General features: G+C 43.3%; 1 protein-coding gene across 1 annotated transcript in view; it reads left to right on the top strand.

Annotated features, from left to right (window-relative positions):
• The window catches only part of LOC311106511 (alpha-(1,6)-fucosyltransferase-like), a gene marked incomplete at both ends in the record, with an annotated part of 62,981 nt that overhangs the window by 15,217 nt on the left and 31,330 nt on the right, over positions 1-16,434 (top strand). Inside the window, 2 exons of the mRNA XM_084148863.1 lie at positions 7,350-7,464; positions 14,516-14,753. Coding sequence (XP_084004989.1) covers positions 7,350-7,464; positions 14,516-14,753 — 353 coding nt within the window. The remainder of the gene's footprint in view (positions 1-7,349; positions 7,465-14,515; positions 14,754-16,434) is intronic.

The raw sequence follows: 16,434 nt of genomic DNA, 5'->3' as shown, positions 1-16,434 counted from the left end.
TTTCCCCTTAAACCACTTGAGTGTTGCTTTAGCAGCAGGCTTAGGGTCATTGTCCTCCTGGAGGGGAACATCCGTCCCAGTCTCAAATCTCTGGAAGACTGAAACAGGTTTCCTTCAAGAATTTCCCTGTATTTAGCGCCATCCATCATTCCTTCAATTCTGACCAGTTTCTCAGTCCCTGCCGATGATAAACATCCCCACAGCATGATGCTGCCACCACCATGCTTCACTGTGGGGATGGTGTTCTCGGAGTGATGAAGGTGTTGGGTTTTAGACTCATCTAACCAGAGTACCTTCTTCCATATGTTTGGGGAGTCTCCCACATGCCTTTTGGCGAACACCAAACGTGTTTGCTTATTTTTTTTCTTTAAGCAATGGCTTTTTCTGGCCACTCTTCCATAAAGCCCAGCTCTATGGAGTGTCCTATGGACAGATACTCCAATCTCCACTGTGGAGCTTTGCAGCTCCTTCAGGGTTATCTTTGGTCTCTTTGTTGGCTCTCTGATTAATGCCCTCCTTGCCTGGTCCGTGAGTTTTGGTGGGCGGCCCTCTCTTGGCAGGTTTGTTGTGGTGCCATATTCTTTCAATTTTTTATTAATGGATTTAATGGTGCTTCGTGGGATGTTCAAAGTTTCAGATATTTTTTTATAACCGAATCCTGATCTGTACTTCTCCACAACTTTGTCCCTGACCTGTTTGTAGAGCTCCCTGGTCTTCATGGTGCCGCTTGCTTGGTGGTGCCCCTTGCTTAGTGGTGTTGCAGACTCTGGGGCCTTTCAGAACAGGTGTATTTATACTGAGATCATGTGACAGATCATGTGACACTTAGTTTGCACAGAGGTGGACTTTATTTAACTAATTATGTGACTTCTGGAGGTAATTGGTTGCACCAGATCTTATTTAGGGGATTCATAGCAAAGGGGGTGAATACATATGCACGCACCACTTTCCCGTTATTTATTTTTTAGATTTATTTTTTCTTTTCGCTTCACCAATTTTGACTATTTTGTGTATGTCCATTACATGAAATCCAAATAAAAATCAATTTATATTACAGGTCGTAATGCAACAAAATAGGAAGAACGCCAAAGGGGATGAATACTTTTGCAAGGCACTGTATCTACCTTAAGTACCTTGATCTGGTGCTGGTACTTCCTGTATGTAGCTATTACCCCTGCACATTGATCTGGTACTGGTACTCCCTGTATATAGCTATTACCCCTGAACATTGATCTGGTACTGGTACTCCCTGTATGTAGCTATTACCCCTGCACATTGATCTGGTACTGCTACTCCCTGTATATAGCTATTACCCCTGAACATTGATATGGTACTGGTACTCCCTGTATGTAGCTATTATCCCCGCACATTGATCTGGTACTGGTACTCCCTGTATGTAGCTATTACCCCTGCACATTGATCTGGTACTGCTACTCCCTGTATATAGCTATTACCCCTGAACATTGATCTGGTACTGGTACTCCCTGTATATAGCTATTATATTAAAAAAAGGCTAACTCAGCTCCATCATTCATTGAATCAGATAGCTCATTCATCACAAAACCAACTGATGTTGCCAACTACTTTCATTATTTTTTCATTGGCAAGATTAGCAAACTTAGGCATGACGTGCCAGCAACAAACGCTGACACTACACATCTAAGTATATCTGACCAAAAAATGAAAGACAAGCATTGTAATTTTGAATTTCATAATGTGAGTGTGGAAGAGGTGAAAAAATTATTGTTGTCTATCAACAATGACAAACCACCGGGGTCTGACAACTTGGATGGAAAATTACTGAGGATAATAGCGGACGATATTGCCACTCCTAATTACCATATTTAAAATGTAAGCCTACTAGAAAGTGTGTGTCCTCAGGCTTGGAGGGAAGCAAAAGTCATTCCGCTACCTAAGAATAGTAAACCCCCCTTTACTGGCTCAAACAGCCGACCAATCAGCCTGTTACCAACCCTTAGTAAACTTTTGGAAAAAATGGTGTTTGACCAGATACAATGCTATTTTACATTAAACAAATTGACAACAAACTTTCAGCATGCTTATAGGGAAGGACATTGAAGAAGAACAGTACTTACACAAATGACTGATGATTGGCTGAGAGAAATTGATGATAAAAATATTGTGGGGGCTGTTTTGTTAGACTTCAGTGCGGCTTTTGACATTATCGATCATAGTCTGCTGCTGGAAAAACGTATGTGTTATGGCTTTACACCCCCTGCTATATTGTGGATAAAGAGTTACCTGTCTAACAGAACACAGAGGGTGTTCTTTAATGGAATCCTCTCCAACATAATCCAGGTAGAATCAGGAATTCCCCAGGGCAGCAGTCTAGGCCCCTTACTTTTTTAAATCTTTACTAATGACATGCCACTGGCTTTGAGTAAAGCCAGTGTGTCTGTGTATGCGGATGACTCAACACTATACATGTCAGCTACTACAGCGACTGAAATGACTGCTACACTTAACAAAGAGCTGCAGAAAGCTGCAGAGTGGGTGGCAAAGAATAAGTTAGTCCTAAATATTTCTGAAACTAAAAGCATTGTATTTGGGAGAAATCATTCACTAAACCCTAAACCTCAACTAAATCTTGTAATAAATAATGTGGAAATTGAGCAAGTTGAGGTGACTAAACGAATTGGAGTAACCCTGGATTGTAAACTGTCATGGTCAAAACATATCGATACAACAGAAGCTATGATGGGGAGAAGTCTGTCCGTAATAAAGCGCAGCTCTACCTTCTTAACAGCACTATCAACAAGGCAGGTCCTACAAGCCCTAGTTTTGTCGCAGCTGGACTACTGTTCAGTCGTGTGGTCAGGTGCCACAAAAATGGACTAAGGAAAATTGCAATTGTCTCAGAACAGGGCAGCACGGCTGGCCCTGGGATATACACAGAGAGCTAATATTAATAATATGCATGTCAATCTCTCCTGGCTCAAAGTGGAGGAGAGATTGACTTCATCACTACTAGAGGAATTGACATGTTGAATGCAATGAGCTGTCTGTTTGAGCTACTGGCGCACAGCTCGGACACCCATGCATACCCCACAAGACATGCCACAAGAGGTCTCTTCACAGTCCCCAAGTCCAGAACAGACTATGGGAGGCGCACAGTACTTCATAAAGCCATGACTACATAGAACTCTATTCCATATCAAGTAACTGATGCAAGCAGTAAAATTAGATTTAAAAAACAGATAGAAATACACCTTATGGAACATCAGGGACTGTGAAGCAAAACAAACATAGGCACAGACACATGCATACACACACACGATAACATACGCACTATACACACACGTACACATGCATTTTGTACTGTAGATATGTGGTAGTGGTGGAGTAGGGGCCTGAGGGCACACAGTGTGTTGTGAAATCTGTGAATGTATTGTAATGTTTTTAAAACTGTATAAACTGCCTTAATTTTGCTGGACCCCAGGAAGAGTAGCTGCTGCCTTGGCTGCAGCTAATGGGGATCCATAATAAATACAAATGCAAATTACCCCTGCACATTGATCTGGCACTTTTACTCCCTGTATATAGCTATTACCCCTGCACATTGATCTGGTACTGGTACTCCCTGTATATACACTACCTATCACGGCTCAGGAAAAGACCCAGATGCAGACAGTTCGAATAACGAACGTTTATTAAATGAACTGGGGGCAGGCAAAGGACAAGTCAATGGCAGGCAGAGGTCGGTAGTCCAGGGCAGAGTCCGTAAGGTACAGAGCGGCAGGCAGGCTCAGGGTCAGGGTCAGGGTCAGGGCAGGCAGAAAAAAAACGGAAAAACTAGAAAACAGGAGTACAAAAAACACGCTGGTAGGCTTGACGAGACGAACTGGCAACAGACAAACAGAGAACACGTCCTCCCAAGTGGTGCAGTGCATCGCAGTGCTAGCTGTGCCACTAGAGATCCTGGTTCGAATCCAGGCTCTGTCGTAGCCGGCCACGACCGGGAGACCCATGGGGCGGCGCACAATTGGCCCAGCGTCGTCCAGGGTAGGGGAGGGAATGGCCGGCAGGGATGTAGCTCAGTTGGTAGAGCATGGCATTTGCAACGCCAGGGTTGTGGGTTCGATTCCAGTATGAAAAATAAAAATGTATGCACTCACTAACTGTAAGTCACTCTGGATAAGAGCGTCTGCTAAATGACTAAAATGTAAATGTATAAATGCACAGGGGATAATGGGGAAGATGGGCGACACCTGGAGTGGGGTGGAGACAAGCACAAAGACATGTGAAACAGATCAGGGTGTGACACTACCGGTCAAAAGTTTTAGAACACCTACTCATTCAAGGGTTTTTCTTTATTTTTACTATTTTCTACATTGTAGAATAATAGTGAAGACATCACAACTATGAAATAACACATATGGAATCATGTAGTAACCAAAAAAGGGTTAAACAATTCAAAATATATTTTATATTTGAGATTCTTCAAATAGCCACCCTTTGCCTTGATGACAGCTTTGCACACTCTTGGCTTTCTCTCAACCAGCTTCACCTGGAATGCTTTTCCAACACATGATTCCATACTGTATGTGTTATTTCATAGTTTTGATGTCTTCACTATTACTCTACAATGTAGAAAATAGTAAAAATAAAGAAAAACCCTTTAATGAGTAGGTGTTCTAAAACTTTTGACCGGTAGTGTAGCTGTTACCCCTGAACATTGATCTGGTACTGGTACTCTCTGTATATAGCTATTACCCCTGAACATTGATCTGGTACTGGTACTCTCTGTATATAGCTATTATCCCTGAACATTGATCTGGTACTGGTTCTCCCTGTATATAGCTATTACCCCTGAACATTGATCTGGTACTGGTACTCTCTGTATATAGCTATTATCCCTGAACATTGATCTGGTACTGGTACTCCCTGTATATAGCTATTACCCCTGCACATTGATCTGGTACTGGTACTCCCTGTATATAGCTATTACCCCTGCACATTGATCTGGTACTGGTACTCTCTGTATATAGCTATTACCCCTGCACATTGATTTGGTACTGGTACTCTCTGTATATAGCTATTACCCCTGCACATTGATTTGGTACTGCTACTCCCTGTATATACAGTGGGGAAAAAAAGTATTTAGTCAGCCACCAATTGTGCAAGTTCTCCCACTTAAAAAGATGAGAGAGGCCTGTAATTTTCATAATAGGTACACGTCAACTATGACAGACAAACTGAGAAAGGAAATTCCAGAAAATCACATTGTAGGATTTTTAATGAATTTATTTGCAAATTATGGTGGAAAATAAGTATTTGGTCACCTACAAACAAGCAAGATTTCTGGCTCTCACAGACCTGTAACTTCTTCTTTAAGAGGCTCCTCTGTCCTCCACTCGTTACCTGTATTAATGGCACCTGTTTGAACTTGTTATCAGTATAAAAGACACCTGTCCACAACCTCAAACAGTCACACTCCAAACTCTGCTATGGCCAAGACCAAAGAGCTGTCAAAGGACACCAGAAACAAAATTGTAGACCTGCACCAGGCTTGGTTTGAAGAAATCAACTGTGGGAGCAATTATTAGGAAATGGAAGACATACAAGACCACTGATAATCTCCCTCGATCTGGGGCTCCACGCAAGATCTCACCCTGTGGGGTCAAAATGATCACAAGAACTGTGAGCAAAAATCCCAGAACCACAAGGGGGGACCTAGTGAATGACCTGCAGAGAGCTGGGACCAAAGTAACAAAGCCTACCATCAGTAGCACACTACGCCGCCAGGGACTCAAATCCTGCAGTGACAGACGTGTCCCCCTGCTTAAGCCAGTACATGTCCAGGCCCGTCTGAAGTTTGCTAGAGTGCATTTGGATGATCCAGAAGAGGATTGGTCAGATGAAACCAAAATAGAACTTTTTGGTAAAAACTCAACTCGTCGTGTTTGGAGGACAAAGAATGCTGAGTTGCATCCAAAGAACACCATACCTACTGTGAAGCATGGGGGTGGAAACATCATGCTTTGGGGCTGTTTATCTACAAAGGGACCAGGACGACTGATCCGTGTAAAGGAAAGAATGAATGGGGCCATGTATCGTGAGATTTTGAGTGAAAACCTCCTTCCATCAGCAAGGGCATTGAAGATGAAACGTGGCTGGGTCTTTCAGCATGACAATGATCCCAAACACACCGCCCGGGCAACGAAGGAGTGGCTTCGTAAGAAGCATTTCAAGGTCCTGGAGTGGCCTAGCCAGTCTCCAGATCTCAACCCCATAGAAAATCTTTGGAGGGAGTTGAAAGTCCATGTTGCCCAGCGACAGCCCCAAAACATCACTGCTCTAGAGGAGATCTGCATGGAGGAATGGGCCAAAATACCAGCAACAGTGTGTGAAAACCTTGTGAAGACTTACAGAAAACGTTTGACCTGTGTCATTGCCAACAAAGGGTATATAACAAACTATTGAGAAACTTTTGTTATTGACCAAATACTTATTTTCCACCATCATTTGCATATAAATTCATTAAAAAACCTACAATGTGATTTTCTGTATTTTTTTTTCTCATTTTGTCTGTCATAGTTGACGTGTACCTATGATGAAAATTACAGGCCTCTCTCATCTTTTTAAGTGGGAGAACTTGCACAATTGGTGGCTGACTAAATACTTTTTTTCCCCACTGTAGCTGTTACCCCTGAACATTGATCTGGTACTGGTACTCTCTGTATATAGCTATTACCCCTGAACATTGATCTGGTACTGGTACTCTCTGTATATAGCTATTACCCCTGAACATTGATCTGGTACTGGTACTCCCTGTATATAGCTATTACTCCTGAACATTGATCTGGTACTGGTACTCCCTGTATATAGCTATTACCCCTGCACATTGATCTGGTACTGCTACTCCCTGTATATAGCTATTACCCCTGAACATTGAACTGGTACTGGTACTCCCTGTATATAGCTATTACCCCTGCACATTGATCTGGTACTGGTACTCCCTGTATATAGCTATTACCCCTGCACATTGATCTGGTACTGGTACTCCCTGTATATAGCTATTACCCCTGAACATTGATCTGGTACTGGTACTCCCTGTATATAGCTATTATCCCTGAACATTGATCTGGTATCAGTACTCCCTGTATATAGCTATTACCCCTGAACATTGATCTGGTATCAGTACTCCCTGTATATAGCTCCATTGTTGTGTATTTTATTTTATTCCTCTTATTCCTCTTTTTTTTTTTTTACTCTTCATCGTTGGGAAGGGCTCATAAGTAAGCATTTCACAGTAAAGTCTACACCTGTTGTATTCGGCGCATGTGACAAATACAATTTGGTTTGATTTGATTTTTGTGTGTGTGCAGGTCTATCATGACAGACCTGTACTACCTCAGCCAGGCTGACGGAGTCGGAGACTGGAGAGTGAAGGAGGCCAGGGACCTGTCTAACCTGGTGCAGAACAGGATCACCTACCTACAGGTACACACACACACACACACACACACACACACAAACACACACAAACACACAAATGATTGCATGCATGCATACACTCTTAGAAAAAAAGGTGCTATCTAGAACCTTAAAGGGTTCTTCGGCTGTCCCCATAGGATAACCCTTTGAAGAACCCTTTTTGGTTGCAGGTAGAACCCTTTTGGGTTCCATGTAGAACCCTTTCTACAGAGGGTTCTACATGAAACCCAAAAGGGTTCTTCCTGGAACACTGGCGTAGCGCAGTTTCTCTGGATGCAGTTTGAATGGAATTGATGAGAGAGAGAGGATGACTGCTCGCGCATGCTCTGATTTAAAGCAACAATATTTTAATGATAGGCTGTTTCAAAACTCTGCAGCTGCAATAAATAAATACATCTTTACAATAAAAAATTAAGGTGAACCCCGAAAGCCAGATGGAGAGGTGTAAATTAGACACGCATTCGGTGCTTCTATTACTGTAGCATAGGCTATGCTGCATCAAATGTAGGCCTACCTGTCACAAGAAAACAATGTACCATGAAGAGATGATAGGTCTACATGCATTGTGAACTGCACTCCATACTGAGATGGGCTGTCTGTCCCTACCATGAGCGTTGATGATTGATCATGCAGATAGCAGAGAGAAGGCCGTAGAGAAGCCAGATTTAGACATCGCATATAATTTATCAGTTCCATGTCACGTCATGCTGTTGATATAAATAATTTATTATAATTCACTGGTTTCTCGCAGTTATTTATCCTGTGAAAAGGGTGGTTTTGGGCGGTAAATCTCGTTAACCAGGTTCCCGCCATTCAACCCTAGCTGCTAGTGCTAGCTGCTGCATAAGTAGGCCAACTATCATCCACATGCGATGGCGTTTCATCAATCTTCGGTAATTTGTCACAAGCGTGATCAGATAAGTTTTAATGTCACGTGCACAAGTACAGTGAAATGCCTTTCTTGCAAGCTCTAAACCCAACAATGCAGTTATCAATATAAACCTAGTACTAAATATAACATATGGTAGAACAAAAACACACAATAAATAAAAATAAGAAATAAGAAGAACACGAGAAGTAAGTAAGCTATATACAGGGTCACAACCATGACCATATTTACAATGTGCAGGGATACTACAGCGATAGAGGTAGATATGTATTGGGGTAAGGTCACTAGGCATCAGGATATATGATAAACAGAGTAGCAGTAGCGTATATGATGATCGCATGTTAGTGTGTGTGCGTGTGTGTAGAGTCAGTATGAATGTGTGTGCATGTTATGTGTGTGTGTGAGCAAATGAAGTGTGTGTGTGTGTGTGTGTGTGTTGGAGTGTCAGTGTGTGTGAGTGTGTAGAGTCCTGTGAGTGTGCATAGAGACAGTGCAAAAATATAAATAAAATCTAAGGGTAGATAGTCTGTGTAGCCATTTTGTTAGGTATTTAGCAGTGTTATGGCTTGGGGATAGAAGCTGTTCAGGAGCCTGTTGGTGTCAGATTTGATTCACCTGTACCAGTTGCCGTGCGGAAGCAGAGAGAACAGCCTATTGCTTGGATGGCTGGAATCTTTAAGGATTATCCGGGGCCTGGATGGCTGGGAGCTCGGCCCCAGTGATGAACTGGGCTGTCCGCACCACGCTCTGTAGCGCCATGCAATCGTGTTGCCATACCAAGCAGTGATGCAGCCAGTCATGATGCTCTGAATGGTGCAGCTGTATAACTTTTTGAGGATCTGAGGGCCCCATGCCTAACCTTGTTCAACCTCCTGAGGGGAAGAGGCACTGTCGCTCCTTCCTCACGACTGTGCGCATGTGTGTGGACCATTTTAAGTCCTTAGTGGTTTGGACACTGAGGAACTTGAAGCTCTTGACCCGCTCCATTGCATCCTTGTTCGATGTGGATGGGGGTGTGCTCACCCCCCTGTTTCCTGTAGTCTATGTCATAACGTGACTTACTTTAATGTATTGACTGTTATTTATCGAATCAACTAACTATGTTTAATTGTTACTCCATTAAATATATCATGTAACAATTAACTCATTAGGAATTTGGGGCACCACAGAATAAGTTGTTTAACGAGGTACCATCTCCCAAATTAAACTCTTAGAAGATATATATGTTATATGTCAATAACAATCACTTATTAAATAATTACCTCTTAAAGTCTCATTCTGAACGTCGCATAATCCTTGAACCTGCAAGAACCCTAACCTTATTGATGAATCAGCAATACACAAATTGGTTTAATTATTGTTTTACTAACTAACTAAATAATAACACAGAATACAAACACACACGCACACATAGGTTATTGATTACTAACGTAATACAATTGAGAACAGGTCCCTAGTGGACTGGACGAACAATAGCATGAATGCTTGGGTAGAAGGTGGGTCAGAGTAGAAGGGAAAGACAGAGATTCAAACTATCGTTGTTACTTTGGAAACTACACTCATGGAAATACAAATGCTTAGAACCCTAATAACCACTCATTCGGATTGGAAATGCAACATGTATTTACGTGTAGCTGTCCTCGATAGTTGAGTTGATGATGTAGGACTCTGGTTTGCCCACCAGAGATCCCAATGTCCTTGGTAGAGTTTCTGATCGTAGTGGTGATCAATTTTTCAAGGAGTGTGTACAGACAAGCACATATGCAAGCACACACTCACCCACACACACTCACACACACATACACACACTCTCACACACAAAACCACCAACACACACTCACACACACACACACACACACACATGCACCCACACATATGAAAACACGGTTACACAGACGCGCACACACACACTCAAACACATACTTGTCACACTCTTTCTCACACCTGCTCTTCTCTACTTAACACAAGCCATACCTGTCAGAATCACCTTAGATGCAACACATCAAGTGTGCCATATCTCCGAGTCTCAAGGTCTGACTGATATCTGATGCCTGTATATCATCTTTCCTGTCACCCACACATTCACACACTCACACACACACACACACACACACACACACACACACACACACACACACACACACACACACACACACACACACACACACACACACACACACACACACACACGCACACTCACACATGCACACACACACAAGCACACACACTCACACACACACACACACACGCACACACACACACATACACACACGCACACACACACGCACACACACACACACACACACGCACACGCACACACACACACACAACCACCAACCCCACAACACCCTCTCCCAACACACACTTTCTGTCATCCTCTCATACACCCTTCACTAGACCAATGAAGTGGATGCTAAGCTACAGGACTGTTTCGCTAGCACAGACTGCAATATGTTCCGGAATTCATCCGAACACATTGAGGCGTTTACCACATCAGTCAACGGGCTTCACTAATAAGTGCATCGAACACGTCGTCCCCACAGTGACCGTACGTACATACGGGGGGGGGGGGGGGGGGGGGGGGGGGGGATTATTTAACATACTCTTTGAAAAGGTAGGGTTTCAGGTCCTTTCGGAAGATGGCCAGGGAGTCTGCTGTCCTAGCTTCAGGGGGAAGCTGGTTCCACCATTGGGGTGCCAGGACAGGGAAGAGCTTGGACTGGGCTGAGCGGGAACTGCCCTCCCATAGGGATGGGAGGGCCAAGAGACCCGAGGTGGCAGAATGGAGTGCACGGGTTGTGGTGTAGGGATTGAGCATAGACTGAATGTAGGGAGGGGCAGTTCCTCTTGCTGCTCCATAGGCATTAGAGAAGGTACTGAGTACGGCCCAGTACATCACTGGGGCCGAGCTCCCTGCCATCCAGGACCTCTATACCAGGCGGTGTCAGCGGAAGGCCCTAAAAATTGTCAAAGACTCCAGCCACCCAAGTCATAGACTGTTCTCTTTGCTACCGCATGGCAAGTCCAGTTTATTATCTATCGTGTTGCCTAGTCACACTTTATTTCTCTCTGCATTGCTGGGAAGGGCCCGTAACTAAGCATTTTACTGTTAGTCTACACCTGTTGTTTACGAATCATGTAACATTTGATTCATACCTCCACCCCCAGATCCCCAAGAGTCCCCCCTCAGCCCTCCTCCCTTCCCCAGTTTGGGTGCAGCGGGTCTGGGGTGGGGCTGTGCAGTGCTGGGCCTTGCAGCATTAATGAGCCTTGGTGTTTGATGAAGACAGACAGAATGAGTGTGGATTGGTGGAGATGCCACGGCTAACAGCTGCTGTCACAACTGCTGAGGGATCACACAGCTCCACCAGCCTTCATCACTAATTAATCACTCACACACATACTTCAGAGCCACACACACACACGCACACACACACACACGCACGCACGCACGCACGCACGCACGCACGCACGCACGCACGCACGCACGCACGCACACACACACACACACACACACACACACACACACACACACACACACACACACACACACACACACACACACACACACACACACACACACACACACACACACACACACTCACACACACACACACAGTACCCCCACTATTGTCAGCCTTCCACTCCCACTTGTTCTTCTACAGTGCCTCATCAGTTCTGAACCAGCTGAGTATAGGTCAAACAATAGATTAGTCTCTCTCTCTCTCTCTCTCTCTCTCTCTCTCTCTCTCTCTCTCTCTCTCTCTCTCTCTCTCTCTCTCTCTCTCTCTCTCTCTTGTATCTCTCTGTCTCCCTCCCCCTCTCTCTCTATCTCCCCATCTCTCTCCATCACTCACTGACACACACACAAACACACACACACACACATTTTCAGTCTACTGCGGCTTTTGAAGGACTACTTAACCTATAGTAGTAATTGGGAACCTTTTTGTATTCCACTCGCCCTATAATTACCATTCAACTCTGTCTCCTAGCACTTCTGTAATGCATTAACCTATCATTTTTAAAGAACCAAAGTAGTTCAGAGGTTGTACTCTTATGGTTGTTTGTCATTCTTATTTAACACCATGCTCTGAAAGAGGCGCTCTGTGGCTCGCTTGTGTAAAGCTGCCTTTCATGTCTTTGTTGTCGAGACTCGAGACAACACACCAGGTTATTAGTATTTATATCAACTGTAAGTGTGATACCTATGGGGCCAATACGGAGAATACAGGAGCAAAATTCCTCAAACACACACGTGCATGCAGGCACACACACACGCACACACACACACAGATTCCTCAAAGGAAATCCTCCCAGTGGCTTGTTTGTTCCTTGTATTGTTCACGTTATTATGGAACACTTGTTATTGAACGCCGGCGGTAATACGGTTAAGGAACGTTAGCTCTCCTCTAGTTTTTTTAACAGACAAGAGTTGTGATAATGTTAGCGCTTGCCAGATGCCCTTTCTGCCTTGATAATGGCCAAACAGATACAGCTTTGACAGCCTAATAAACGTATATTTAGGAATTGGTTCAGGTGAAGACTCTGGAGTTGACTGGGGACGACATCTGGTGAAGACACCGGTTCTACAAAGAAGTAGTTATTACTCCTCGGCCTGAAATTCTAGAATAAAACTAAAATGATCTGTAATTGTCTCTTTTATACGTGGTTTTTGTTGGTTAAAGGGATGAACTAGGCATTGCTAGCTGACTTCTGACTTATTCATCCTACTTTACTAGCAACTGGCAAGCTGTATCAGGCAACTTTAGATGCGAGGGAAAAACGAATAGCTAGCTATATTCGTTAAGCTATCCCTCTGATTGATAAAGTTGATTAAAATACCATTAGCTAGCTAGCTAGATTGAAACTGCTGGGGGAAATTTAGATAACGTTACATAACTCCCACCACCAGTCTGAGTTCACCACCTTAGCTAGCTAAGTGGACTGTATCTAGCGTTCTAGAATATAACAACTATATATTTGCTATCTATAATGCTGACTATTGTGAACACCTTTTTGTCAAACTACTTCGTTCCCCTGACTGTTTATTGATGCACTGGTGACCTGAAAAACCTGACAAGAAAAATGCACCCTCTTGATTTCACTGCAAATAGGCTGTTGTTTTGGTACAATTTAGCTGAATAGGCTGGTGCACATTTACATGAGTGTTTCATTAGTTAACTAAGTTACTGACTGACCAGGCTAATTCTCATGAATGTTTTTGGTATTGTTGTATTTCAAATGAAGAGGAGCTAGATCACTAGAAAGCAGCATGCAGACAGGCCAGGGCTCGTATTCACAAAGCATCTCAGAGTAGGCGTACTGATTTAGGATCAGTTTAGCCTTTTACACAATATGAATGATTACATTGACAAGGGGGAGTTAGGCCTAGATCATATTGTGATTTAAAGGTGTCACAGTGTCACGTCGTGATTTAAAGGTGGCACAGTGTCACGTCGTGATTTAAAGGTGGCACGGTGTCACCTCGTGATTTAAAGGTGGCATGGTGAACTGTTGTGATTTAATGGTGGCATGGTGAACCGTCGTAATTTAAAGTTGGTATGGTGTCACGTCTTGATTTAAAGGTGGCAGGGGGGTCACGTTGTAATTTAAAAGTGTCATGGTGTCACATTGTGATTTAAAGGTGGCAGTTTGAGAGTAAATGCTTTTTCTCCTCTCGCTCATATTTTGGGTGATCTCTTTTATGCCTCAATTTCTCATAAAAGGTAATGTCATGAGAGAGAGAGGGAAAGAAAAAGAGAGAAAAAGAGCAAGAGGAGAGATGTGTTTTCATAAAAACGTCAGAAAGCTATTAGGACCCTCAGAGGTCAAACGTATGTTCTAACACCCATGTCCCTCTCTCCCCCATCCCCCTCTGACTTTTTCTTAACTCCATCTGTCTCCTCTCTCTCTCTCTCTCTCTCTCTCTCTCTCGCTCTCTCTCTCTCTCTCTCTCTCTCTCTCTCTCTCTCTCTCTCTCTCTCTCTCTCTCTCTCTCTCTCTCTCTCTCTCTCTCTCTCTCTCTCTCTCTCTCTCTCTCTCTCTCTCTCTCTCTCTCTCTCTCTCTCTCTCTCTCTCTCTCTCTCTCTCTCTCTCTCTCTCTCTCTCTCTCTCTCTCTACCTCTACCTCTACCTCTACCTCTACCTCTCCTCCATCCTCACCAGAACCCTCAGGACTGCAGTAAGGCAAGGAAGCTGGTGTGTAACATCAACAAGGGCTGTGGCTACGGCTGTCAGCTGCACCACGTGGTCTACTGTTTCATGATCGCCTACGGCACACAGCGCACCCTCATCCTGGAGTCCTACAACTGGCGCTACGCCACGGGCGGCTGGGAGACCGTCTTCCACCCCATCAGCAACTCCTGTACTGACCGTACCGGGGTGTCTATAGGACACTGGTCAGGTAGGCATGGTGAGCACTATCTGGTGAGCTATGTATTTAGAGAGTTGGGCCTGGTTCCATATCTATGGTTGGGCCATTGAGGTTTCTGCATTATGATGTATTTACATGACACTACAACATTCTATGGCAGCCATGTTAGCGCTCCATTAACATTACATGGGGAATATTTAAATAATGCTATGTAACTGAATTTTTTAAATTAGAACAATATTCAAAATTCTAAAAGTTGGCCCAACTCTTTAAATACATGGCTTTGGTGACCACTATCTACACCTCCTAGACAGTGATCCTTCCATCCATTGTCTTACATCAGATAGCACGTTGATTCCGCCTGCACTGATCTGTCTCATATCTCGCAAAGGATAATGGGATAGATGAAAAGTAGGCCGGCTACATGGGCTGCCATAACATAAAAAATTTTGACCTACAGTAGGTGACATCGTCTGCTGAACCTAATTTCTGCCTCAAAACTGTCTGATTAATCTAAGCTAAAACAATGAATATGTAAATAATGTTTATGTTTTTTTGGTGAGGAAGTCGCCCCATTTTACACCAAGCTAAGGATTATTGTGCTTCAATTAGCATTATTTCTGAAGTTTGGCTATGGGCACAAAAGCTAGCATACATTTGTCCAACAGCTGAGCCAGTCACTCATCTTTGCAACGATGCTGCTAACCAACCAGCTACCTACTTAGTGCTGCACACACAATGTTGAATCTTCCAACAAAAGCTAGCTAGCAAGCTACTGTAGCTAGTAGTGCTAATGGTTACATTATTATGTGTTTTCATGAAGCAGCTGTTGTTCTGCCATAAGTCATTGCAGTAGCCTCCCGAATCATCTGCTGCGCTCAGCTGACCTCACGATACGATCGCGGAGAAACATACTGATCTACGGACTGATTTTTCAGAATAAAAAATTTATGTTTTCTTGTCACATAAACCGGATAGGTGCAGTGAAATGTGTTGTTTTACAGGGTCAGCCATAGTAGTACGGCACCCCATGAGCAAATTAGGGTTAAGTGCCTTGCACAGTCAGTTCCTCTTAATTGTGGGGCTGCATGTCTACAACTTCAGGGTAATTTACACAGGATAAGCAAGCTTTTTATGTCAATGAAGGGATAGCTAGATAACTAGCTAGCAATGTCAGTAAGCTAGCTAGCTACAACAGTTAGTGACACAGCTGATCGAGTCACTGCACTGGTGACCAACATCCTGGCACAGAATTTGTGCAGGAGATAGCTACCGGTTTGTTTTTATTTTCTCACAATTGCAAACTATTAAATCACTGTCACAATGTTTGTAATCATTTAGCTAGCTAGTTTGTAATAATTTAGCTAGCTAGTTTGTAATAATTTAGCTCAGTGATATAAAAAATGAGGAACTACAGTGCCTTCAGACCCCTTGACTTTTTCCACATTTTGTTACGTTACAGCCTTATTCTAAAATGGATTAAATATATGTTTGTTTTTTTCAGCAATCTACACAAAATACCCCATAATGATAAAGCGAAAACAGGTTTGTATAAATGTTAGTGTGTTAAAAAATATATTTAAAAAATACCTTATTTACATAAGTATTCAGACCCTTTGCTATGAAACTCGAAATTGAGCTCCGGTGCATCCTGTTTCCATTGATCATCCTTGAGATGTTTCTACAACTTGATTGGAGTCCACCTGTGGTA

The sequence above is a fragment of the Coregonus lavaretus genome (assembly GCF_964263955.1).
Source record: "Coregonus lavaretus genome assembly, chromosome: 31".
In the NCBI taxonomy this organism is placed as follows: domain Eukaryota; kingdom Metazoa; phylum Chordata; class Actinopteri; order Salmoniformes; family Salmonidae; genus Coregonus; species Coregonus lavaretus.
This window is presented reverse-complemented; position numbering and strand designations above follow the sequence as displayed.